Below are 27,776 nucleotides of genomic sequence, written 5' to 3' on the forward strand. Positions count from 1 at the left end.
GATGCTTGGATTTAGCCTCCTTTGAGTATCATCCTTTTATTACCATTTCCTACTGGCTGACAGGAAGTGATGGGAATTGCTTGGATCATTGCATTTTCCTGTCACAGCCCTGTCCACAGATGGAAATTCAAAGCAGCAAGATGTGTGATCCTTCCATCATTACAAAGATGTGGATACAGGAAAGCCACCTCTCAATAACTGAGGCAGAAAATAGCATTAACTATTTAAATCAGATAAATATGTATTGTTATGTATAACAAAAGTTATTTATGTCTTCAAYAGACATTTATATTTAGTTACATTTGTTACAGCATTATTCTAATTCTGCCATGCCAACGATGGCTATTTGCATTTCTTATTTAAATAATTCCTGAAGATATTCTTAAAATGCACACAACATTAATTTCCAATTTCTGAATGCCGTTCTTTTACCATTGTACAGAGTCTTAGAGCTAAATGGCCACAGATGGGTTATGTGTCTAGGTCAATTTCTATACGCCCACTTTGTTTTGTGCTTTCATTTTTTGAAAGACAACACGTAAAATATTTTTTCTCAGCCAAGAAGGTTAATTTGCAAATGCAAACGCTGGAAAATACATTCTTATAAGCCTTGGAAAGAGCTAAATATACACGCTAAGTTCGAGGCTTGCAAATGCCAGGGCTTGCAGGGACATTAGTCTATGTTGCGCCAAGGTCAATGTATAGCGCGAATGTCAGAGCCCTGCCCACCGATGAATATCTGTGAGTGACAGCAGCTACATGGAGATGAAGCATCAGCACAGCGAGTCTGCTCATTTCTTGAGGCAATTACTGGACTATATGGCGTTGTTCTGCGAGCAGGAACATGGGTTTTGTGCTATTTCTTTCACCCCTGAGAAAGTGAAGCAAACTGGCTCCTGAATTTTGGGAAGCAGAGGGAAAATACTGCTTTTAGAGACCACAGCAAGCACAGCTGTGTGGATCTGATGCTGAATAATCGTGTTTTCTTAGTATTCACTGTCATTAATCCTTCTCAGTTCTTTAAACTCATAATCTTGAATAGTTTGGTAAATCTCATTTATTTTTTGACTCATGCTTAGATGTTTTCTTAGCCAATTCCACGGCTGCAGACTGTTACAGGTAAAAGAAAAAAAAAAGATTTATCCTTGTTTCAAATGTGACAGAAGAGTCTCTTTTGACGTGGGTTTCATTTTTTTCTAAATTAATTTAAAACTCATACTGTCTCCCACAAACTAGATATGAGTCACAAATGTTACTTTCCAAAACCTTTTCTTATGGTGCTGCAACAAAACAGTAAAGCCCGAGTACTAAGCTGTGGTGGAGGCTTCTGGTTTTTTAATCTACTTTAACCCTTTTCCTAGCAAGTGCTAAATCAGCTCTGAGAGATAAAATACTTCCAGAACCTGGAAGAAGCCTTTGAAAAGAAAATATTTTCGGACTGTACCTGATTGCACCTGGTCTTACCGTAGTGCCTGAGGATCCCAGCTATGAATTAGGACCTACTGGTTTGAGATGCCACCCAAGCACAGTGGCAGAGATTTTGGGGCAGAAAGAGCTTTCTTCTCATCCACCCCAAAGGGCCCCCTCCCTCTGGCCGCGTGCCCTCGTTCAACCTTGGGAATCACAGTCAGAGGGGATCCAGGTCAAATTCTCGTGAAATACAGTTTGGATGGAAGCAGTCCTACCATCCCTACCCATAACTGAGATCAGTCACACAGGCGCTAAGGGTTCACACCGGGTCTGTGTGCGTGTGCACGTTTGGGGCGCATGGGCAAATAAAACACGAGGAGTCTCAAGAAAAATTTCCCCTACTTTCCAGAGATTTCCCCCAAGCCTGAGTGCTGTTTTTCTTTTATCTTGCAGTTCATTATAACCTATTTGCAGTGGAAGGATGATCAAGCTCGCAAAAGTCACTTTAATCTAAATATATTAGCTCACGCACCTGAAAAAGGGAAAAAAATATACGGAAAATTTCCTAGTGACATTTTGCGCCTTTTTTGTGCTGCCTGAACTAATCACTGACACCAGTTTGCCTCCTGCAAGTGGCTCTGATATTGCTGCGTCTTTGCAATGTCACAAGCAGTTGCACAGAGTCCGCGGCCCCCGAATCTTATCTTGACTCACTCCCTGGCTCTGCAGTTTGGAAACATCCTTCACATCAGCTAGCATCAGAGGGCAGGTTTTATTTCATAGCTATACCTGAACCCTGGCAGTGCTTGAACTTTCAGATGGCAAATTTCCATCGAGGGACAAGCCATTTGATTTTGCTGTGCTTTTCCAGCTCTCTTTATTCGCCACGGTCGGCACRGGTGCCCACCTGGCTGCAAGACCCCATCACTGCCCCGTGTCAGGGGAGTGGGGCAAAATGCACTGCACAGGTCTGGGCTAATACGACTCACTGGCTTATGCCCCTCCTGCCAAGCGAACCTAGTCTGTTTTGGCAGCAATTAAATAAAATGCAAATCTGCACCCACTTATTACAGCATGATGCCTAGGTAGCTGGCTGGGGACATCCTGTTACTTATGGAAGCTGCTTTAATTCCTGGTTCTTTGGAGTTCAGATAATTCCTGCTTTGATGAACACATGCACACACCAAAAAAAACTAAAAAAAACCCCCACCCTTTAGGAAAATGCAGGAGGAGAAGCATAAATATAGTGGAGAGCACGGAGGTAAACTCCAACCGAAATAGCCAGCTGTCCTGGGCAGCAGCTGTCCGTTCCTAGGAAGACATGACCATGCTGCACAAGCCTGGCGGGTTAGACAACAGCGTCCCCAGATAATGGGAATTTGGCTTGTGGAAGGACTGAAGGACCTGGCTTTCCTCTGAATCTGCAAGGGATTGTCAAACACTGCAAGGTCCACTGATTAGCATGAGTCAAGTCCTCTTTCTTCAGACCCAAACAAATTTTGCAAGCAGAGGGAGCTGCTCATGTAATCATTACATGGCAACAGATGTGCTCACCCGCTCCGAGGCAGGCGTCCTTAATTTAGCATTGCTCGCCACCAAGGTTGTCTTCTTTTAAGGATGATGTCATGTGCTCATCCTACATATTATCCCTCTGCAGCAATATCTGCTGGCACATAAGTCCGTCTGAAGTTGGCAACCCAGCCTTCAGATGGGCAAAATGCCACTGTAACAGATGGGTGAGCAATGAAACGAGTGCAAGCGGCAAGTCAGAGCGTAACGGGGCAGCTTCCTTTCCAGGAACGAGGAAACACCCTGTGGTAGAGCCGTTCAGCAGCTAGAATAAAGATTTAATGATATTACTCCTTGATTCCTGAGCAGGTGAACTTCACAGAAGGCAAGCGACCAAATGCAGCCTCAGAAAGTGCAAAAAGTAGCTATTTTGGATATAAGTTGCCTTGAAATACTATTTCGATAACTTTTCTGTTGCACTTTCTGAAGTGAAGAATCTTGTCTGAACACATCTTTAAATGAATGAATTCTTGGCGGCCCTGAAAAAATTTATCTGTGAAGCAAAAAATAAATGTGTGGAAAAATCCTTATAAATTTAACGGTGTCAGTGGGACTACACTGGAATGGTTCTCGAGAACCAACAGCGTTGACCAAAGGATTTTGTTTTGCGTTGTTTTTAACAATTCCTATGGGAATTAAATTTTCTAAATTTAAGTGATTTTTTTCCCCATGTCATTTGAAAGAAAAAGAAAGTGAGAAAGCTTCAGCCTAAGGTGCCGGAGCTTCTCTTTGCTTTTGGAAAAACTATGCTGTCTTGGAAGTTGGGAAAGTGTTATTTATGTTTCCTTTTTTTAAAGAATACTGATTAACATACTTATTACATATTTTTTATCCTTTTCAATGATAGAAATTTGGTGTAAGTGATCTGTTATATCAGGTTTCAGTATTCTTATCATTGCTGAATTGATTAAAAAGCACAAGAGAGTTAGTTGATTATAAAGGTTATAACAAGGTATTATGTTTTTCTGAGGTCAGAAAATACATGTCTGAGGTTAAAAAATACATGTTTTAGAAGAAAGAAATTAACAGGAACAAAAAAGGAAAAGTCTCAAGTATTATATTGGTTTATTTTCTTTCATGCTAACATTAAATACCAAAAAGTGAACATATTGAGCAATCTTGGATGCAAATACATTTTTACACAAAATTTACATTTAATACATACATAACATCTATATGTGGTTGGCAAATAGGAGCAAGTGGAGAAGACTTATCAGCGCATTTTAGGCATAAATGTGTCCTATTATGTTGTTGTTATTCATAGCAGGCACCCCAGGAAAGAATAAAGTAGAGGAATACTAAAAATACTAATTTTCCTTTTGAGTTCTTAGAGACACTAATATAGACAAAAAAAAGTGCTTTTAGTAGGAGGCGCTGACCACTAGACCCACGAAAGAATTTGTTGTCCATGTGCTTAATGCCTATTAAGGTACCTCCTTCTGCCGTTAGGGAGACGTCTCAAGCGTTATGTTGCTATCTGTTTCTCCACATTAGACAACAGCTATCGAAAGTTTGCCTTGCCACCTTATCCGTGGCAAAAGGAGCGCTGCAGAGGGCGGCACTGATGCATGCCGCCGTTTCTGTTTCTTCCCCCAGGAGAGGAGTCACTCACAATTTTTGTGGACAAACGGAAGCTGAGCAAGAGGTCGGAAGGCAGCGATCCCAGCACCAACGGCTCTTCGGTGACCCTGGAGACCTTGCACCAGTTGGCAGCCTCTTACTTCATCGACCGAGACAGCACCCTCCGCCGGCTCCACCACATCCAGATTGCCTCCACGGCCATAAAGGTATGGGAGCTCCTCTGGGAATGACTGGCAAATGCGCTTCCAGGTTCACTGTCTGCTAGAGGGGATTACTTTTGATTACTAAAACAAAAAAGATTTACTAGGAAAATAATCACTTTTTTCCTAAAATTTTCGCTGGATAAAAAGCACTAATCTGATGATGAAGACGTCTAATGAGCGAATTCTTGGTTGCCCTGAAAAAAGTCTAATGCACTAAAGATATTATTCTTGATGAGTGATACATAATTTGAATGATGCAGATGGCCTTTTTAGAAGTGTTTCGTCAGTGAAACAATTTCCTTTATATATGTCCTCAACAACTGCATTTATAGCCATTCTTATACCAGTGTATAGGCACCTATAGTTTGTGTTTTCCCTCGCACTTCTTTGCATTATTTTGCAATTACAGTCTAACATGCTCCTCTAATTGAAACATTAATGAATTAATTTCTTCCTATTTGGGGAAAGTTTTGGAGCTCTTGGTTCTGTGGTACTCAGTGCATTTTGTCAGGCAAAGCCTCCTGCTGTAGGTCACATGTGGCGTGAGAGGATGCTTGGCTAAGATCAGCACTTATGTAGGCATGGCATAAAGGTACAACCACTCTTTTGAACGATTCTCTCGTTTGACATTGCCTATCTGAAATAACCTCTCTGAGTACACTTSCAGCATAGAAGAGCAAAACAGATTTTAATTTGCAGTTGAATGTGCATAAATTCTAAAACTTTCAGTGTAAGGTGTTTTGTTTGGAATCCACTGAATTCTTTGGATCTTTCAACTGGTAGCTAAGTTCTTCATTAAAGACCTCCTGAGGCCAATTCACGGTTTCCAACTACCCTAGTTATTACTTTTCAGCAAATATAAATTTACCTGCTTGGGAGCTCCAGGTCCTTTGCAGATTAAGAGGGGTAGAATGTGATTTTTTGCATCGGCAGTGCATGCTCAGTTCAGCAGTTCATATATATCGGTTATGCCTCCTGCCCCATCCATTCCTGGGCTGGTGACTCGACGGCTAACCCCAGCTCAGAGCTCGTCGTCCACGTCTTACTACAGACTGCCTTATTGGCCGTCTGATTTGACTTGTCTCAATAATCTTGCCATTTATCATGTAGATCTGCAGCAATCTTTAAAAAACTAGGCTCCTTCCTTCAAAGTCCAGGCGAAACTTTCCTTCCATGTTAAGGAAACTGGTGGCAACTGAAGGGCTAGAAAATGGGAGGCAGAGACAAAGCAGTGTTTGAAATAAATTTCTCCTTGTATTTGCTGCAGTTGTGCTTTTTCCTTTCTTTTTTTAATGGGAAAATTTGTGACATAATGCAAAATTCAACCCTGTTTCCATATAGCTGCTTTGCTAATGATTTAGGTAACGAATGCTCTGTGCGTCGAAAGTTTTTTACAAACAACACCAAATGACTAAGTTTTTTCTCCTCCTGCCTCCCCATTCACAAGATGGATTCAGATGCAAGCTGTAGTCCATCACCAATCCGCTTTGGGTAATTGACTGCAGCAGGTCTCGAGAAAATGGTTCTCACATCAGATGCAACAGTGCTGATACACGAAACCCTCATTTTACAATGCTGCTTTCATGGAGGGACGGCGAACATTTGCATAACAGATTTCTATTGTCAGCGCACTTAACTGAACAAAAAACTGTTTCTGGTGAAAACAAGAAACACAAAAGCAGCAAGGAGAAGGCATTTTTTTTGTTCTCTCCGCAGAGATTTTCCAAACACCGCAGTTTTTAAATTAGCAAACCATCAAATAAAGTCGCAGATGCATGGTGCAAATAGCAGATTTCAAGATTATTTATTAAGGAGTGTGTACTAGGGTCTCGGTTAGGCAACCTCCTCTCCATGCTAGCAGAGCTGCAGGGACAGATCTCAGTGCCCCAGCAGATCAGCATGGGATGCGACTTGGTGGGACCCAAGGACTGGGGTTGCCATCAGCCAGCTCTATGCCTTCCCCTTCTTGGCTGCTCCAAGGAGAGGAGTCTCTAGTTTTAGGTGGAATTTAGKTTTTTTTCCAGCACTTAGGCCAAAAATTACTGGATTGGTTTTTAGGTCATAGCAGCTTCCATGTCTGTCTTGCCACAGCTCTGCTCAAAGTCTTTCTCTCCATGGGACATCCAGGCAGCATTTGCAAAGGCGGTCCAAGCAAACCTCCCTCAGCTTACGGTAGCTCTCTCCTGAGCAGCATCAGCTAAATCCAGTATAAAAGTATCGGTGAGGATTGGTCTCCACAGCTTAGAAATCCCTGAAATTCTGAATTTATGATATATTAGAAACATACCGAGCACTACACAATTATTTTTTGATTGCTCACTAACTAAGAAAATATCATGTTTAGCACMTATTTAGTATTTGATACTGTCATTTAAGAGTCCCTCTCAGATAGTGATTCTGTGTCTTAAAACACCATTTCCATGTACCTGTAACTTCATTTCATTGAAAAGGAAAATACTAAAAGGATACTTATCTTTTGAATAGGTGTTTTTCCCCCCCTTCCCTTTTTGTTAGTCAATTTTAGATACATTTTGGATGGCTTTTTAATATGCAGTATACCTTACCATGCTAGCAGAGGTGTTTATGCTTTAGGAAAGAGAATATTAATATTGCTTCATATAACTTAACTAGGTAAGGTAGCTTCTTACTAGGTAAGACCCAACTATCCTTCTGAGAATACATATCTGAATGAAAAAAAAGTCACCCAGAACAGGCAAGTCCTAAAAAACAAATCAAAAGACATGTTATCTGGGGAGAAATCATAATGCTTCAGCACACAAATGAGCCTCCCAGCTTACTCAAAGGTAAGGAAGAAGTTGTCCTTGTCTTTGGAGCACATGACTACCTATAGTGGTGCATTTTGTACCTTTGGAAATTGGTTTCTGATCGTGTTTGGAGGCATGATATCTGATTAGATAAGCTGAAGACCTGTAATATCTGAAGACAGTTCCAGAGTTTTCATACGTGTGAAATTATATGTCATGTCCTGCAGGGAACATCTGCATTACCTCTGTGTATAAATCCATATGGTTTACCGTGCAGTAACCCTTTAACCCTTTAAGTTTCTTAACCAGCGTTAACTCTCTTTACCATGGAGGCTTCTTGGGGTTTTGAACTTCAAAATGAACAGAAGTCATCTGATAAAGGTTGCCTGTTTGTTTGTTTATCTCCCATGAATATGTATATGAGTATATACGAACTCCATCATGCGGCATCTCCTAAACCAAATTACCGCATGTAGTCCTATAATAATTCTGTGCCCTTGTGATTTTTGTTTTCTCCTGATTCGTTTGTTTTGTCTGTCAGACTATCTGATTTTGGAGGTAAAGATTTTCTTTCTGAGTGCATTGTAAATAGGTAGCGCATCGATATAGTTTAATGATCACTTAACAGCAAAAATATAACAATACGGGAGGAAATATTATCCCTTCTGTCTAGACTAGGAAAGAGGACAAATGGTTAAAAGAGCTGTAGCATTGCTCAGTCATATACTAGGATAGCGAATGAGCAATTCACCCATTCATAAACTATGGCTGTGTCCAGGTTTGGCCACACAGTTCTTAGTATTTCCACCTTTTTCCTCTAGTGCTTCTTCAATAGGTTAAGGTCTACAGGTCTTTACAGCTGGGACATGGAGAGGGATCTGTTAGGTCACATGAGGCACAGAGCCAAATCGAGAATAGATCAAATATCAAATGAGAATGATCAGGTTCAAGCAATATTCTGAAAAAAAAAATCACCATCAATAAACACCTGTTTTCCCAAATTGTAAGAACAAAAAGCGGTGGATACGCTTTCACAGCATCACAGAATCGCTGAGGTTGGAAGGGACCTCTGGAGATCATCTAGTCCAACCCCCCTGCTCAAGCAGGGTCACCTAGAGCACATTGCACAGGATTGCATCCAGGCATGCTTTGAATATCTCCAGAGAAGGAGACTCCACCACCTTTCGGGGCAACCTGTTCCAGTGCTCTGTCACCCTCACAGTGAAAAAGTTTTTCCTCATGTTCAGATGGAAGTGTCTGTGTTTCAGTTTGTGCCCGTTGCCTCGCGTCCTGTCACTGGGCACCACTGAAAAGAGTCTGGTCCCATCCTCTCGACACCTTCCCTTCAGATACTTGTACACATTRATAAGATCTCCTCTCAGCCTTCTCTTCTCCAAGCTAAACAGGCCCAGCTCTCTCAGTCTTTCCTCATAAGAGAGATGCTCCAGTCCCCTAATCATCTTTGTAGCCCTTCACTGGACTTGCTGCAGTAGTGCCACATCCCTCTTGTCCTGGGGAGCCCAGAACTGGACACAGTACTCTAGATGTGGCCTCAGCAGGGCTGAGTAGAGGGGGAGAATCACCTCCCTCGACCTGCTGGCAACGCTCTTCCTGATGCACCCCAGGATACCATTGGCCTTCTTGGCCACAAGGGCACATTGCTGCCTCATGCTTAACTTGGTGTCCACCAGCATTCCCAGGTCCTTCTCAGCAGAGCTGCTTTCCAGCAGGTCAACCCCCAACCTGTACTGCTGCATGGGGTTATTCCTCCCCAGGTGCAGGACCCTGCACTTGCCTTTGTTGAACTTCATGAGGTTCCTCTCTGCCCGCCATGAGAATAATAATAATATTGGAGAATAAYGCATAATGAAATGTTCTTCTCCCTTCAGCAACAACCTGGAAATGATCCCGTATCAACTCAAATAATTAACTTATTTTAAAAAATAAAAATTGAATCAGATAATTAATACCTGATCAGTTCATATGTTCTTTAATTCATTCAGATTTACTGAGATATGTGATCCCTACTTTTTTTTTTCCTGATGGGTCTTGATACRTGATTATATGGGACTAATGCAGGAAGATAGGCTTTTGATACATTTTTTAATTAAGCTTTTCTGTCCCAAACCTAATTTAAGTCACAGAGAAAGGAAAGTACCAGGGAGGGAAGAATTAACCTCAAAGTCTTCATGTTTCACTCTTATTTATCCAGTATAAAACGATACTATTCAGACCAAACTCTGCTTTCCCAGTATTGCTAATGTAAGGCAAGAGGAAAGGAGTGAAAGAGGCTTATTTGATGAATGTAATCAAGCTTGTTAACTGTGACATAATTATCCTTAAAAATAATGTGACCAAGGCCTCACTATTACACATTTACTATATTGACAATGTATTCCACATAAAGAGAGGAAAAAAAAAAAAACAAGCCACATCATTTTCCAACTGTAAATCAAATGTTCATGGGATCTACCCAGAGCCTTGTATCAATATTTACCTTATTTAAAACTCCCTGATACATACATTATTTCAATATTATTTTAATGCATGCATTTTAGTGTAAGTAGTTAGGTTCATATGCTAAATCAACAGTTTGCAGCCTCAAGGGCCTCACTGGCAACTTGCCAAGAGCCTGAGGGCTGCATCTAATTTGCATATACATTAACATGAATGTACATCCTGTTGTGTTTGAAATATTACAGATCTAACATTTCTTTCCCTTGTATGCTCATTTTAAAAGCTTTTTCGTATGAAAATTTCTCTCTGGAAGCATGTAGGGTTGTCAGCTCTCCTGCCCTTGTGGGATGATGGGGTGCGCAATCCTCTTATTTGGTAAAATCCTCTAAACTCGTGGAAGCGTAATACAAGTACAGTCAGCAAGCATTTTCCTTTCCCCCTGTGAGATCTTTTACCAGCCATATTTTCATGTCTTCTACCTTGGCTTTGTTCTCACGTCAGTACAGCTATGCTAATTTGCAGCTGCTGAAGATCTGACCGTAGCTGGAGGCCCAGGGGAAGGTGCAATGACCGGAGACCTAGGACTATGCAATGACCCTGATCCAAACTGCTGACCTCTTTCCTTCCCTGACTGAGGGGTGGTGTACGCACAACATGAAGGGCTCAAGCTACCGTAACACCTCCTGTGACTCTGGAGGCACGTCCTGCCATTGACTGCTGGCAGGGTGACCTTGGCATGTCACCCGCAGATCATCCATCCACTCTCCTAACAGCTCGTTAGGAGACTTTTTCAACGGTGGGTAGGTGGGAGAGGGCCAGGCATAATACGTCAAGCCTTTGTCATGCTTTCTGAGTCTAACGCAGCTGGAGGACGCAGCAGTACGAGCTGATGTTCAAATGACCCCAGGACCTGTTCACCAGGAGCCGTGATTCCACCAGTGGCTTTAAAGAGGGCTAATTCATACCGTGGCCTTCCCTTGCCTGGTATTGCTCTTGCAGGCTACATTTCCACTGAGGAAGTTTTATGCTGAGAAGAGCACAGAGCTTTGCGGGCTGGACTGTGAAAAAATGGCGAGGATGTGCTAGTCATTGGTTGACTGAAGTCCAAATTATTGTGCAGAACAGATAAGAAACACATTGGTGACATCGTAAATGTTATTGAATACTGTAGCTGTGTTCCGCAAAGGGATAAACACAGTTATGCTAGGCTGTTAGAACACTTTTGTTATTTGTTTAATAAAATGAAGAAGTTACGGCAGTCATATTTTGGAGGATATGCACTTCCATGCCAGAATAGATCTTCTTTCAAGGGAAAATGTTTCAGGGACCTGGGGCAGGTGAATGCAGTCTTGGCATTATCTTAGGGTACAACAGCTGTGGGACAACTCCCATGCAACAAAAGAACAGGAGGGAACAGAAAAACAGATGCATAAATTGAATTTTCCACCAGCTATTCACAGCCAGATTACAGCCCATTTATTCCATCTGAGTGGGAATGAATAACCATCCTTGAGAATCTGTCCTCTAATTTCAATTAAATTTTATTGTGCAATTTGTTTTTTTCTTCCCCCAACACACTTTGGTTTTTTTGCTATGAGAGATTTAAGCCCTTTTGCTGCCTCTGAAAACTTTAGATTACAAATAGTATATAGGAACAGGACTCTATTGTGATGGTAAATATATTTGATTATCTATAATTAACCCATGAATGACTCATGGTGAGCTGTCAGCGAGGAAACTTAAGGGTAATGAAATTAGCTCCTCRCTCAAAACTCAGACTGAAACCCAGACAATTTTTTTTTGTTTTGTCTGAAAAAGCTTGCTTGCTTCATTTTTTTTCTTTCATACCTCATATTTGAATGCGTTTTTCTGTGAATTCACATAATTGCTGTAATCAAAAGAAGAAATTCTGAAAACTGAAGACCTGTGCTTTGTCAGATTTCTGGCAGATTCTAAATGTAGCTAATTTCCACAGTTTTGCATGAACAGGCAAATTTTTGAAGCTTTGGAAGTCCAGATGTGGCACATTTCTCGCTCCCATTTTCCTCCTTCAGTTTGCGGATGGGATTTAAGACTGCATAGCTGAGAAACCTTGCAAATCACTGAAATGTGGGATCCTCAGAAGTTTGTGCCCAGGAAGAGCTTTAAGTTGTAAAGTCACATTTAGAAATACCGAGCTGGAAAGACACTTGGCGTATCAGATATCTGTGACTCATTGAAATTAAATAGCAAGYGTGAGCTTAATTAAACGCAGTAGGGAACTGAAAGGCAAAAGGTATTGGCCCTCATCAGAAATTTGCTTCTTCCCCATTGTGCAAGGGTGGTCACGTTACTTGAGCGTCTCAACAGAAAGCTGCAATATGGATCTTCAAGAGCAAGCATTTTTCAGGTCTGTGCTGAAATTGCAAGTCGTTCACCACCTTGGAGGATCAGGCTGCCTCTGGATAACACTAAAGTCTGATATTTTTCAAAAGGGGGAGTTAAAAATTAAGATTTTCAGGAAATACATGTGATTTGTTTTCCCAGATCTTTTATCTTTATACAAGGAAACTCCCATGAAATTTCAGTAGGAATTGAATACTTTTGCAGGCTACCTTGAAAATCTCAGTCACTATTAGAAGCTTCACAAAATCAGCTCAGCTGTTTATATGGCTAGGTAGGGATTTTGAGGTTTAATTTTGGATTATTACCTAATCTTACCAAAGCACCTGGGACCTGCTGTTAGGCATCTAACTTCTTTTACATTCTGGGCATCACCTAGTGCCTCAGAGTCTTTCAGTAATCTCAGACCTATCCAAATTTACATTTTGGATAGGCAACTTTAGTCAGCTGAGATCAAACTGTTGATGTTATGCCCTTTGAGCCTGGTTGAACCATGCCATGAGGCATGGTACAGAGACTGTGTGCTAACACTGCTACATCAGTAATAGAACAGAATTCCCATTTGTCTCATTAGAAAATTGGAGTTCTTTTGAATTTTGACTTGCAGAATGAGGCTTTGTATGTTTATGGTGGGAGGCAATTGGAGATCCTTGGATCAAATCCATCATAGGTTTAACAAAATGTTGTGACTGGTATGTGTGGGCTGTTAACTAATTCTAGGAATGCATCAAATGTAAAGGTTAGGGATTTATTGCCATATCGTATTCAAGAATTTAAGGTGATGTGAATTAAAACCAACCTTAATTCATTTGGACACTAGGGTTCTAATTAAATAGAAACTCCGGGGCTCCTTTCCTAAAAGTTAATGCAGAGGTCAGGTCTGGTGTAAAACAGCATAATTCCTTTGAGAATCTGGTCCTCGCTATTCTAAAGAGCAAGAGGGGGAAAAAAAAAAGTACCAGTAAGTTAATGCAATACCGTGTTTTACTAAACACGCTCAGAATGCATGCTCAGCAGCATAATTGACACAATACATCACAGCAGCTGCAACATGACACTTGTAAAAGGATGCGCTTTAGCAGCCTCTAATATAGGCTGCACCGTCTCATTATATTTTCAGCAATGTGCATAGAGGAGTAATGAGTGCAAGAAGTTATAACGTCTCCAGCTAGTTGGTAACACAGCATGAAATGCTTTCAGAGCTGCAAAATAGCACATAATAGAGATGCGAGGATGCGCAGTTTGGAAAGAGGTTAGATAAATATTCTGCATTCTTAAAAAAAAAAAAACAACAACCCAAGGATAGACCATAAGTCATGAGAAACCATAAGAAATTGAAGGGTTGTTGGGTTTTTTTTTATATTGATTATGTAGATTAGTTAAAAGAGGAGAAGGAGGAATAAAAAATAAATTAAAAAAAATCCAAGCTCTATGCAGGCCAAAAATATACATGTGTAAACAAGAGACCTTAGCATCTTTCACACAGCTGCTGCCATCACAGTTGTCAAAAACCTAGAAATAATTCATACTGAAGTTTCCTTAAATGTTTAATATGCCATTTTATTTTTCTTCCCTTACGATGTGGAGCCAAAGTAAACCCACCCAGAAAAGGGAGGAAGGCTTTAATACTGTGAGATCCACAAAGAGCGCTTTGGGCAATACAGCTAGAGCAGAGCACTGCAGCACCAATTTGGGGCCTTCTTATTTTCATGGCTTTTAATTTAGTCTTTATTCTGGCTGTGCAGCGGTTTGTGCATGGGCTGAGAAACGTATACTTCAGCGGTCTCAATGTCTGCTACTCTAATTGACAGCTACAGGCTGTGAGCAGGTCAGAAAATGTCACACAAGGAGTATAAAATTAGGAGAACATTTCCCTATCTCTGAACTCTAAGAAATAAGAGACAACACATATCAAGAACGTATATGAACACAAAGGTCAGCTTGGGAAGGATATCCCAGGGTAACAGAGACTCAGAGTCGGAAGCAATAAGCTAAGAGAATAATAACAGCCTGTTGAACCACTTTAGTACTTCTATTACTTTTCCATATAGAAATTATACCCTTCATACATTTTCATGGGTTTTGCTGTTATACATTGTAATTAATCTCCATTCTATTAATTTAGTGCTACAAAACACCCCTGGAAATATCCTTCATGTTTAAATCCTTTAAAGGCAAGTAACTCTGGGAGTTATTTCAGTTATTTCTACTTATAGGACCTCACGCAGTACTTCAGCAGGATCTACATTTCCGGCAGGCTCTAAAACTATAGCACAAGCTCTAATAAACCAATGCTTATCAGGGCGATATATGCAGAAGCTGAGGTTAGGAAAGATCTCTTTACTCATCCAGGACACTTTCTATAGTATTTAGTGATCCCTATAGTGTGTTTTCAGATCTTAAATATCTGAAACAATGGCATTTTCATCACTGTCTTACAGACTCTATTGTCATAGCTGACAGTAAAGGTATTTTTCATCTTGCATGGTGAGATCCTGACCGTATATGAGGAATAAGCCCCACTGAAATCAATGGATTTTCTCTGCACACATACCATTGATATCAAGGCTTTCTCCATTCCACCTCAGCCATCATCTTCCTAATTTATCAAGCCATTCTTCATTATTCTCCTCTCATTCCCAGGGAATGGTTAAGACATTTCATGTTCTTTGGGTATAAATGCAGTGTTTTTCCTCTTTTTTTTCCCCTGAAAAAGTAAAATAATAATAATAAAAAAATTAAGACACATCTGTAGTATCATAGTCATACTAGTTCATAATTTTCAAGCAATTACAACAGTTACAATAATACCACTAAATACTACTGGTATACAATCTCCTACCTAGTATGCAGATTTCTGAGGGAAAATAATTGTATTTTCTCCAGGAGTACCTCGAGAACTGAAAATGAAAGAGATTTCCATGTTTTTCCTTTGACTTCTCATGAAATCCTTAATATGTAAGAAAAAGGGATGATAAAATGCTGCAGATAATAGAGAAGATGGTTTGAGGAGGCTCATTAATAATTTTCCTTTCAACATATTTTAGTCTATTTAAGTAGACTTTATTCAGAATCTGGTTCTCCGTTAGAAATATGACATTCACAGTGATACTGAATCATGCGTATCATTGTAAGAAATAAATATCCTATGTTACTTCAAGCATAGCAATTTATATCCTCAATTAAAGTATAATGATAAAATGTATGGGTCTGCTTTTCTTTTATTTTATGTGATATACAAGAGGACCTATGCATTTTGATTTTTAATATAGGTTTACTTTTGCTGCAAGGAAGTAGTCTCAATTTGCTGAATGTCGTTGGAAAGACATAGAGAACAAGAATGCTTTGTTTTGGTTTGTGTTTTGGCTTACACTTAAAAAAACCTAGTTGAGTTTCTTCTAAAATGAGCAAATTGAATAAAAATATTTTTTCCTGCTAAGTATTTTTCAGTTAGGCTTTCAAAATAATTCAGATTGTGAAAAGGAAATAAGATTTTGGGGTGTCAACACTAAAAATTTTTGATTCCACCAACTTCATCTCATGTATCATATTTCATTTTTTGTTACCACAGTTATGATTTTTGTCCCAGTGTTATAATCCTCATATTTCGATTTCCATTATGGCTTTTTACGTGGCTATGAAATTTTTAATGTGGAAATATGTGACAGGAAAAAAATAAAATAAAAAGGCATGTTATTTATGGTCATTCTAAATACAGAAATAGATTTTCATTGCGTTGTTCATTATGTATGCTGTCTAACTGGTGATCCGCCTATATAGACCTTATATTAAGCACATACACATAATCACCTTCACAGCAGGAAGCATGTCACCGGTGCAGTGGAAGATGTAATGTAGCTCCAGTGAAAGCCTAAGACTGATTTCATTGAAATTCTCCCTCATTTCAAAGGCATCAAGTAAAGAAGCTTTCCTACCTGCAACCCAAGCCCAAAATGTTTGCCCTAACATCCTTCCCTGTGCCAAACCAGGCCTTACAAAGAAGAGTCCAGAGTTGGTCTAACACACTCTCTGAGGAAGATGATTCTTTCTGAATGGGTTTACCGCATTTCTTTTACGTGCTTTCCTTAAGAAAAAAAAAAGTGAGCAAGTTAAGAAAACCAGCCAGTCAGTGGTCATGTCCAATGATTTTTTTATTTTACAGAAATACTTCATTTGCTAGAGTCAACTTTTCTCTACTGCTTGACTTGCAGTTACAAATCGGCCCTCACAGTGTTGAGTCCCAGCCACATTATTCTGATGGTAGCAAATTGAGGTGGCATAAACCCCAGCTTCTAACTTCATTGCAAACCACACCAGAGAAGCCAAGTGCCAAAAGAAAAGTTCAGAGATTGCTCCTCTCCCAGTGAAGTGCTCAAGATTTCCTCCAGCGCTCATGGAAGTCCTTCCTAAGTGTCCATCAGTGCTTGACACCGAGTTCTCATTTATGAGATGTTCGAATCCTTTGCAGGAGATTTTTATCTTCATGCAGGTTTTCTCAGTTCATCTTTAGCATCAGTTTGAAAGAAAAGGCTTCAAAGGCTTTCTGGAGACTTCTCACATGTTCCTGAGATTGTCCTCTTTCATTAGAATGATTCTTGCGTTACACTGCAGAAGAAAAGGACAATTTACTAAAGTCTCTGTTGCACTTCTTCACCTCGTCAGAAGGTTTAAAACTACGTGATGAATTTGGAAGTTTGTCATATGCATCTAACCTTCCATAAATATTTTACCATCAGAGACACTGTAGTAGGATATGAAGAGATGTCAGTGTACAGTCTGGCATGCTGAGCTCTACTCCTAACTGCCCCAAAGAGCCTTTCCACGACCTTGAACAAGTCACTCAAAAGTTCTCCGTGCCTTAGTCCCTCCATAATTAAAACGGTGATTACAGCATTCACTTATCTAATAATAAGCTGTGAGGTTTAATTCTGTCATGTTTGCAACTTCCCTCGGTAAGATTTGCTTTATGACAGTAAAGGTAGCTCCGTATGTCTCTGTTTGGCCATAAAGGGTAATCTATTAAAAATAATCTCCTGGAGAGGAGTTGATATATTATGACGGAAACAGAAGTGTAAGGCATCTAGCTGTTCTTTCATGAGGTGAATGACCGAGGCATTTCACCTGTTAAACTCCACAGCATCTGGCACTCACAATGCTAAAAAGACAATAAGGAAAGTTAATTAAGATACTGTACAATATAAAAAAGTCATATACTGTTATGACAGAATAATACCTTAGAAAGGAGATTTATGTTCTACAGGCAAGCCAGAGGGTCTAATAGATAAAAACTGGCTAGAAGAAATCTCCAATGATGAATACAAAGATTTTGTGCAGACATGTAAATCCAGTATCTCAGTGTCCAGTATCTCAAAAATTAACAAATACTCATGACAAAAGCTTTTCACAGAATGTATTTTGAAAGGAGCTAGATAATTAGCTCTCTCCAGAAATGTTCTGATTTCAGTTAGGTGGTCGCTTACGTGGAGACAAATCAAGATCTCCAGGTAGCATAGTTCCCTTCATTTCTGAACGGACCAAAGTCCACTTCCCTGGGACTCTGCAGTACTGATAATAAATGTTAGTCTCTTCTCGTTTCTCCCCCCCCCCTTTTTTTTTTTGAACTTCCCTCTTTCCCAGATCCTCGTGCTAGTAGGAACACTCTAGCTTGCTCTTTTTCTGTTTTTTTGGTTGAAGAAATGCACTTGTCTTTATGATACATCGTTCTTTGCCCTTGATGTAGTCTTATGTCAGGTCCAGAAAGAAATGATTACAGCAAGCATTTGGACAAAACTCTCTATTCTATATATTTTTTGGAAAAAAAAAAACCACTTTAACGTAAGATCCATAATATGACAGATTCATGTATGGCCTAGTGGACAGGCCTTCATAAGCCTATTTGATAGGACTTTTTACTGCCACAAATCAGGATGCTTTCAAGGATTTCCCAGCTAAGCACAGCACTCTGTCTAGATGACATTGCCCCTTGGGCCTAATTCTAAGAGCAGTCTTCTGCATGTTAAAATTTTTTTATTTTTCTCTATTTCATGAAATGAGGATATCCAGAATTGCTCAACTGTCACCCGAAACTTTCTAAAGAGTAGTCGGCTTTTCATTCATGAACCTTTATAGATGATGAACAAGTTAAGGTCTGGCAATTGAGTTTAATGAGACAGTCTTACTGCCATGTGTCAGAGAGATTTTCACCTGCAAAGAATATGGAAACCCACATGGTGGATCTGGCCTCCCTTGCTGAAAATAAAGGATTTGGGGAAGTCCCTGGGCAGTTTCCATCAAGCTGTAATTCCTGCTTCTCATGAAGGCTTTTTTGTTTGAATTCTTTGTGTTTCTGCTTTGTAACAGTCCTTCATTACTCTAAGTTTACAAAGGTACTTCAGTAGCGTTTGATATATTTACAGTTATGAGTATTCTGCTGATTTAGTCAAACTTAGAAAAATTATGAATCCAGTTTTACTTGTATTCTTTAGAGTAAAGAACTAAACTCTGATTTAAAGTTTCTTTCTTACCTCCTGAGGTAGCAGATTTGCTCACTTTTCCTTTACAATATTTTTTTTGTGTGTTTTGTTCGTTAAAACTTTGAGGAGTACAGTGCAAAATACAACCGAGTATCTAACTCCTACCTGGTCCTCATTCACTAAAGAGTTTCTACTGTCTACGGACTAGTGAGCATTTGACATCAAAAGTCTCTATATTTCAGGTTGGGCATAACCAAAAACATCTCAGTCTTTACGATGCTAGAAGATTCTTCACTTAACCTTTGGGTATTTGGGTATATCTTTCCTTTGCTGCCTGACGGACTAAATCGGGAAGATCAGACCTTGTACTGAACATAACTACCAACTCTCRTTTCCCATAAATTTCGGCTAACTGGCAAACCTGAGTTCGGGCCTCCTCCTTCCTGAGACATAGCAGAAAGGTGATACAATTTGCTGGAATACATTAGGTCTCAGAGGGGGGAAAAAAGGAGAATTTATTCTGTTTTTAAAAACTATTTTGTTTTTGCAGACTTCATGGTTGGTTTATTTAACTAACCACTTTTCTTTTATATGGTTCTTCCCTTACAAATTTGTTTCTCTCCTTTGCCTTGCCTTTCCCAATACCTTTTTTTAATCTAGAATACTGCTCATTATTGCAGCAGTGAGTTCTCTGTAAAAAAAATTTGAAAAGTCATTTTTAATTACATATATAACAACTGATTGAAAAAATATTGTTTGGTTCATAGTAGAGAGTCCTAGCTAGAACTGCATGAATCTTTGTATCTTAATCAAATTTAGCCTCAGGGAAGAGAGCGGTTCGGTGTGCTTACCCTCCCATCAGGCTTGCAGCAAGCTGACCTAACATAGCAAGTGGAGAGCCCAAATAAACCTCATCCTTTCCCAGGAGCTCTTCCCTGCTGCTTCCTCAACTGCTTCTTCGGTCTGAAACGATCCCGTCAATGCAGGTGGTTCTGCCCAAGGGTTGGCAGCCAGAATAGAAACAGGAAGAGGAATACTGTGGGAAAAAGTCCTTGCTACAGGCAATTTCCGTATGAAGATTAAGCATAGCAAGTGAGGCCAAATTTTATTCTTTTCCAACCACTGCAGCTGAAACTATTGCACATAGGCCCGGAAATGTTTCCATAATGTTCATCCCAAAAAATAACTCAGGAGTATCCTGGATGGTGGTGAGCCAGAACACTGCTGAGATTTCCTACATCTTGTGCAAATCTCACTGGCCAATTTTAAAAGTAAAAGCTTCAAAATTGCTTAGATGGTATAAAATCACATTTATCAAAGTAAGCACCGAGTCTCACAATGAGCATTGGGTTTCTGAGCACTTACATCAATTTTGCTTATAGACTTTGGTCCTTTAGTTCACTTAAAGGATTTAGAAAACATTGGCAAACTTGTGCAGGCTTCAGAACAGATTCAGCACTGTTTCTTGGGATTAAACACCGAGACCTTTGCGTTTCACTATTCTGTAGCTAATTCCAGCATTGATCCTTGATCGGACTTTTAAGTACTACTGCAGATAAATATTTGTAGCTCTTCTTTCCTATGAGACAATACTTGACAAGCAACACATTGGTTTTGTTTAAAAGATAAACACCAGAGATTTGATTTTTGAATCCTGGGTCTCTTGTAACAAGTTTCCCAATCCTATTGGCCTATTTGGTGTAATAATGGTGTAATCTGGAGCTAGGCACGGTGCATGACGTATATCTCTACTGCAGCATGATTTAAAATCGTATTCCAGTCTCAAGTGTTCTTCATGTGTCTTTTTATAAGTTCACGGGGATCAAAGGCTGAAGATTTGCTTTCGCCACAGATGAAACTACACAGTATGACCGGAGCAGCATAAACAAGCAGAGTTATAAAGCAATACACATAAACTATCCATCTAACGCTGGGTAGGCATCCACGCACACTACTACGAAGAGAAGATGAAAGCTTCAGGATAAAGTTGCTTTTGTTTCCTATGACGAATTTAGCCAAGCATCTCTGCTTGGTTTGAAGGTCTGATAGAGATTTAATGATGAAATTATAGATCAGTTGCCATTATTAACTCTGTGATTAGGTCTTCAAATATGCAGGAAAATGTCTACAAATGGTAACATAAAAAAAATTAGAGTTTTGTAAAAATGTAAAATGAGAGCTGGCGGTACCGATGAGACAGAAAGGGCAAATGAGTTAATCTTCTACAAGATGGGATAAAATGGGCAGGAAGCAATCAGGATGCAACCTAAAAGTAAGTTCCCCAAAACAACCCAGGGTGCATTAGGAATTTTAGTGATATGGACAGCATAAATGAAACTGTAATTTAGATGAATTCCAGGAAAAGAAGTACAAGATATGGAAACAGTTCCAATTGGTAAATCTTCCGAGACAACACAGAAGAGATCGCAGCTAAGTTTTAGACTTGCAGAGAAAGGTTTAATCATAGTTAGGTTCTCCCTGGAAAATCCAGATCCTAATTAACTTCTGCTCATATCACTTTGGTTTTTTGTTTGTTTGTTTGTTTGTTTGAGCTTAAATGCTTTTAATCCTTTTTATGATATTTCTGTTTTAAGTCCTAATGTTAACCTTTAGTACTTAAATTGTTAGGACTGGGAATTGCTGTTCCCTGGGCTCCTCCATGTGTGTACAGATGAGCTTTTTGTCAAATAACCTAATATAAATGTTTCTAACACTTTTTTTTTTATTTCTCTTAAAATGCAATGTATTTATAATTTTTTAAAAATAAGCAGTCAAGGCAAAATGCTTCCAAATTAACCAAAGCCAGTGCTTATATTCATCTAGACCTTCTTTTTCCTGCTGTTTTTCACAAAAAAATGGAAGATTTTGACTTCGCATTCTGATTCAGGAAGGACTTTCTTTTTCACCCTTTCCCAACCTCAGAAAATGATTTTCCATCCAGCTACAGTATTACTGTGACTAATGTTAGCTATGATTCTTATATAGGGCCAAATTGTGCTGTCTTCTTACAACTAAGGGGGAAGCAGTGAAAAATCCCAGTAGCAAAGGACTGCATGTTTAAAACCAAGCCATGAAGATATAAATCTTTTATTGAATACTCTTGGGAAGTCCTTACATGGGGACTGTGAAGAGCTGGGATTTTGCAGTTGGGCTAAATGCGCCCTAAGATTTCTTTCTAGTTTTTTGTCCATTATATGGTAATGGAATTATGCATGGAAAAGAATGGAGGGCTGTTAAAGGGGCTTTGTTTTAGTGGGCTGCTTTGCTTTTGTTTTCTGCAGATACCCTGAGTTTTTTATGCACATGAAATATTATTTTAATTTGTATCTGTGCTGTCCTCTTTGTTTCTAATTCTATCTTTTAACCAAAATATATAGGTTTCATTTATTGTTCACTGCTCAGCTGTCTCTTTAGGCAATAAAAGTTGTGAAAAAGTAATATTAGTATTCATTTAAGTGACTAAGACCAGGCAAGCAGAAGTATCTAAATATAAACTGAAACAAAATACTCAGCTTTTATTACTTCTTCACTAAGAAGTCCATTATTTCTTCATAAGAGAACTTCGCTGTCACACATTGCTCAAGGCTAGTTAAGAGAGAGAACTTGTTCCTTCAGGGAAAATGCCTACCCTCATTCCCTTTAGAAAGCAGATTCAAGCCTTTATTTCTGCATATAAGGATAGTAGAGGTGCTGCTTTTTTCCGATAGCCTCCGTTCCGGGGAACCTGCCCATTGATTTTGACTGGGGTAAATCTTATTTTAAGAATGTAACAACACAGTAAAATTAAGGTAGTCTGAGTTCCTTTCCAATTCCAAAAATATTTTGATTGCCTAGGCAGGCAATGCCTAATGTGCGGATAATACCTTCCAGTTTTACTGGTGCTRTAATGCAGTCATCTAGCTCAGAGCTTATTCCTTAGAGTGAAGAAACAAAGTATGGGGAAGGAAGGGACAACACAGATCTCTGGGGAAGCTTTGTCATTGCATTCAAATAGAACCAAAAGTCATCTCCTTGCTCAAAAGCTTTAAAAAAAGTTCTTATTTCACTTCTACTGAAGTTAATGGAAATTTTGCACTTTATTTCATTTGCAAAGATATCAGGTTTGCTGTTTCTGTTACACCTTATAACCGCAGACAATAGGAAAATATGATGGGAGTGATTCTGTTTCTCCTGGGTTAGTGGACTCCTCAAATTAAGAAGTCAGTCCTATTGTATCAACACTACTGGTGGAAAATGTTACATGCCTATGAGGTATTTCTTTAAAATGATAGCAATCACCAAAAAAAAAACCATGTTAAAACATTGATCCAACCCATGACATTGAGTGATGTTGGTTTATCTCTGTCTCCTTCAGAAACGTTCATCTAGCTGGTGGCATGACAAGTGACAGTGTTTGGAACATTAAGAAGGTTTACTTTACTTTAATGATGCACTAATTAGTGCAAGTCTTTTAATATCCTCAATGACACAGGAAGGGCAGTGGAGCAGCAACCATTGCATTACAAAGAAAGGTGCTGAACGAAAGCGCTTTTGAGAAAAGCTGGAGAGCTTGGGGAAAAAAAAGGAAAGTCAGCAGGGGAGCCACTTCTAAATAAAAAGTACATGTAGTTCCTGCTCATTTGATCAACTTGGTTTTTTTAGATGAAATGACTGCAGCCTGTGCAGGCATGACAATGTGTGGAGAAGCAGGCTTGAAGACAAGTCCTGAAGGAGAGGGTGATAGGAGAGTCGTACAGGAGAATCCTAAGGAGAAATGGAGGATGAAAAACATGTGCTGTGAGGACATCCAGCCAGATGAGCCCAGGCAGTCCTTTGTGCCCMTTTTTTTTGATATTGAGGCCACACAGAGGCATGGTTTTGCAGCCCATCCGTAGGTCTCACACACCTCTCACAGAGCATTTCCTACCACCACAAAATGATCTGTGCCCCAGGGCAGCACTAGTGGAGTATGGAGACTGCTGTGTTCTGGGTGACTCTTAACCCTGGTCACTATTATTTTGTAATTACACAAGAGGACTTCAGATTATATTAGTCCCTGCCAATCTCCCTCACTATGTTACTAGTTCTGTTGAATGATTTATGGTGGAAAGGATTTATTGAGTGTAAATGATAACGGCAGGATCTGGTCTTACCTAACCATTAATTAGCTTCCTTGTGTAAGAAGTAGCATTTTTCTCTCTTCCCCAGACATTCATCCAAAATATAAAAGCACTCGAGTTTTGTTTTTTGCCAGAAACTGTTTGCCTCAGGTTTCTTCTCCTTCCGTATTTTTGCTCGTTCTTCTATCTGCACCAGTCGTTCTGAAGAGACCTTTCTCCATGAGTAGCATCATGCAAGTACGACGAGGTTGCTGCTAAAGCATTATTTGAATGTTTAAAATATTAAGCAGGGTTATTCAAATCTGAATGTGGCTGCCTGTTTTGAAGTGACTAGCATTGTCTCATTCTCCTTTGTGTTGGCGTAGTTATCTTTTTCAGAAGCCAAATATATACTTTAAAGAGTCTTCCTGAAGAGGACAGTCCTTTATGTAAGACAGCACACCACCTCTGCATGGGCATGTAGTTAGGGATATTAACTATGTGCATTTGAAAAGGCACACCAGGAACAAAATCTCTGCAGAAATACATTTCCCTTTCATTAGGAAAGCCTTCTATAGGCTTAATTATCGTGGACAAAAAAAGCACACTGTTTCCTAGGGAAATACTACCCACTGATATCACAGGAATTGAGCCCTGCTAAAGAGCTAGGAGGTATGTTCTCAGTGCACTTATAATCGGGTCGTTATCACCATGGTTATGAGTTTTAACTGACTGAAAACTGTAGGCATTTGTCTCATTAATGCCAAATGTTATAGTTTATTTCTGGGAACTGAAAACCCTGCTGCCTGGGGAAACCTGCTCTGTGATAATCTTTGAAAACAAGGCACTTGAGAATAGCCTGCCTGGTTCATGTCAGATGGTTTTACACATATTTTGTTACTGGTTCTTAGGGGGTTTTGGTTATTAAATAACTTTTCTTCAGTGGTATTTTGCTCTGTGAGTTAGTGTTCTTTATGGACTGTGAGGCTGGCGCTTACAGAAAAACCCATGTGGTTATGACGCTTTTTGCTCATCTGCAATCACTTCTGGGCTATGCCAGCATTTTAGCATTTGCTTTGCATTTACAGCTTACCTTTCCCTATCCCATTTTTGGTTTATGTTATTGTGTGCCTTCAGACACACTGTGATCTAGGGACTGAATTTAATCACACTTCTGTGTTTGGAAGATAATTAAATAAGTGACATTCCCTTTCCAATTTTGTTTCTGTCATTGCAGTCTTCTTCCTGTCGCAGAAGGAAAATGCAAAATTATCGGCGATTTCAGTAACAGGAGGATCGAGCCAGAATTCATTCATTTGGACCATTTGTTTTCCCTGTAGTCAGCTTTGTTATTAAAATGAGTTACCCAGAAATGAAATCCTGGCACTTGATCTGAAAATTTGTCAGGAAGTTGAGCCTTTCTTACATACTCTCTCATTTCATTTATCAGCTACTCAAATTTTTCTTCTAAATTGCAACCTTTGCTAAGTAGGATTTGCACAGCTATAAAAGAACATGTATAACCACCTCCCTTTGACCTCAGATTGGAAGTGCCATCCACAGAAGGTTGGAGTTTGGATGATTTTTATTGGGTTTGCCCTTTCTTTGTTGTATATTGGGACTATGAGTTTCTGTGTTGCTTTTTGCAATGCATTTTGCATGCAGAAGCTAAGAACACCAGAGCAAAGCTGTTGGCAGAGAAAGGCTGGGCTCTTGGGAAAGTAAAATGCATAACACAAATATATAGATTTGAGGGAAAGATCAAGTTTTAGACCAGGTCCTTAATTATTGCTGTATTTATAGTCAGAACTTGGACCCCGCTTACTTTGGCCCAAACCATTGGCATTAGGTGTATGTCCAAGCAAGAGGCAAGTGAACCAGCTCAGGGGCAGGCTCCAAGTGCTGTGACCCTTAGGCTCGCCTCTTCCTGAATCAGTGGTTTCATGTGACTTGTCCTGAGAAAAGAAGGCAAGAAAAGTCATTTAGTTCTAATTGTTTTCCRTTCTGCTTTTTGCCACACCTAAACACACCAAGTCCTATCGCTTCTGTAAAAAAACAGTGGTAACGTCTACAGGCCTCTTGTACCATTGGAATGAAGAACGAAGCTGCATGAACAAAAAGGGAGGCCACAATTTTGCCATTACTTACTAACCTTCCTTATTTTGTTATCTCAGGAGGCATAAGAATAACGAAAATGAATGGGAATTGTAAAAATGGCTATACAGTTTCTACATTTCAAATAATTTTGGGACGCTGCAATGCCCCATAGGCAAACAACTGAAAAAAATCAAAAGCACAAATAATAATAAATGGAAGTTGGAATGAGGAAATACATAAATATGTGCTGAGCATATTCTTTCAGAACAAGGATAAAACTCATAAAATCTCTCTCCATTTTTCGTTGTCTTCTGGCTGTTTATCTTATTTAATGTACCTGTACTCCTTGTCTTGTTCATTCTTGTAAATGGATTAAGATTTCTTATACAGGCCTGCGATATTATACAAAAAAGAGATTTTTTTAGAATGGAATTTCAGCCCGCTGATTTGGGGAGCGAGGAGGAAAGGGCTGAAGCTGCCTGGGTTAACCAAAGGTGCCATTTCTGCAGTGTCCTCACCAAAGCTGATGCCTTGCTGTGCTGATTCAGGATAATTAAGTGAAAGACAGGGTAAATCTGGCCCTGGCGTAATTAGTAAAGAAAGCCAAGTACGTCCACGACCTCGCCAAAAGGAAGACAGTAGGGAAGTCTGAGGACAGTGGCTGGGAAGAGTTTTGGATGGGGATGATAGAGGAGTTGGCTGTATTTTGGTGACAAATGGGTTTGGGAAGACATCCCGACGGCCAACGTTTCCTGCTATGGCTCTGCTCGTATGACTTTTCTCCTACTTTCTCCATCGTCTTTCTGCCTGATCTCGGACTAAAGGAGAAAGAACTACAAAAGCATGAATTTTCTACAATTCAGCCTGGGGAAAGGAGTGGGGATGTGTTTGTATACCTGTCCTAAGGGTTTGGAGGTTTTCCTTGGCTCCCTGCACCAGGCAAGGAAAAAAGGCTGGGATGCTGCCCAGCCCGCTGTGCTGCTGCCAGCCTGCCCTCTGGGCATCACAGAAAAGCTCAGCGCTACATCGCTGAGAACCTGGATGAGACCCCATTCTTGGCCCGCAGCAGCATTTAAAAGAGAAACTTGTTTTTATAATGCTTTTCTGGCCGCTTTTAAAATTAGCCGTAATATCCCATGAAGTCTATAAATCACTTTTCTGCATTTTTTTTTTATCTGCTCATTTAATGCACTGCCTGTTACTAAGCTCCAGGCTCAAATGTTAACCCAGAGCTCTATTTGCAGTGATTCTGTTTTGATAAATCCAGTTGTATTTTGGTCCTGTGTTTGGGATTCTGTGGTTGCAATAGGCAGAACGTCTAGAACCTTATGCCTAACCTTATTTTAGACCTTTCCCAGGTGAAAAATATCCTCCCTGCCACCCTTATAAGCACAGCTCATAGAGGTTTTTATTCCTGCATCCTGCTGTGCTATATAGGAGCAGGCAGAAATCTATTCGTGACTTCAGCAAGGAGTTGCCATGTGCACAAGTCAGGGAAAATCACAGTGCTCCTTCTAACGAACCACATTTATTAAGCTCATTCTGATTCACATAGCTATGACAGAATAAATCGTCTTTGGACTATTGACCTGGTAAAGCCTTTTAAAGGATTCCTTGCAATAGCACTCTTGCTGTACTGGTAAAATATCTGCAATTATACTTTGCGTAAATAAAAGGAGCWGTTTCACATGAATTAAGTCGGAAATGCGCAGACAGCTGAATTGAAGGGAAACTTTATGAAACAAACTTCTGAACTCCTCA

At 39.7% G+C, this 27,776-nt stretch overlaps 1 protein-coding gene across 2 annotated transcripts in view; it reads left to right on the plus strand.

Annotated features, from left to right (window-relative positions):
• The window catches only part of LOC112968203 (BMP/retinoic acid-inducible neural-specific protein 3), a 192,019-nt gene that overhangs the window by 103,854 nt on the left and 60,389 nt on the right, over positions 1 to 27,776 (plus strand). For both annotated transcript variants that reach the window (XM_026070185.1, XM_026070186.1), the window contains one exon: positions 4,576 to 4,766. In XM_026070185.1, the coding sequence (XP_025925970.1) occupies positions 4,576 to 4,766 (191 nt within the window). The remainder of the gene's footprint in view (positions 1 to 4,575; positions 4,767 to 27,776) is intronic.

Source organism: Apteryx rowi, unplaced genomic scaffold (assembly GCF_003343035.1).
Source record: "Apteryx rowi isolate R43461 unplaced genomic scaffold, aptRow1 scaffold_306, whole genome shotgun sequence".
NCBI lineage: Eukaryota > Metazoa > Chordata > Aves > Apterygiformes > Apterygidae > Apteryx > Apteryx rowi.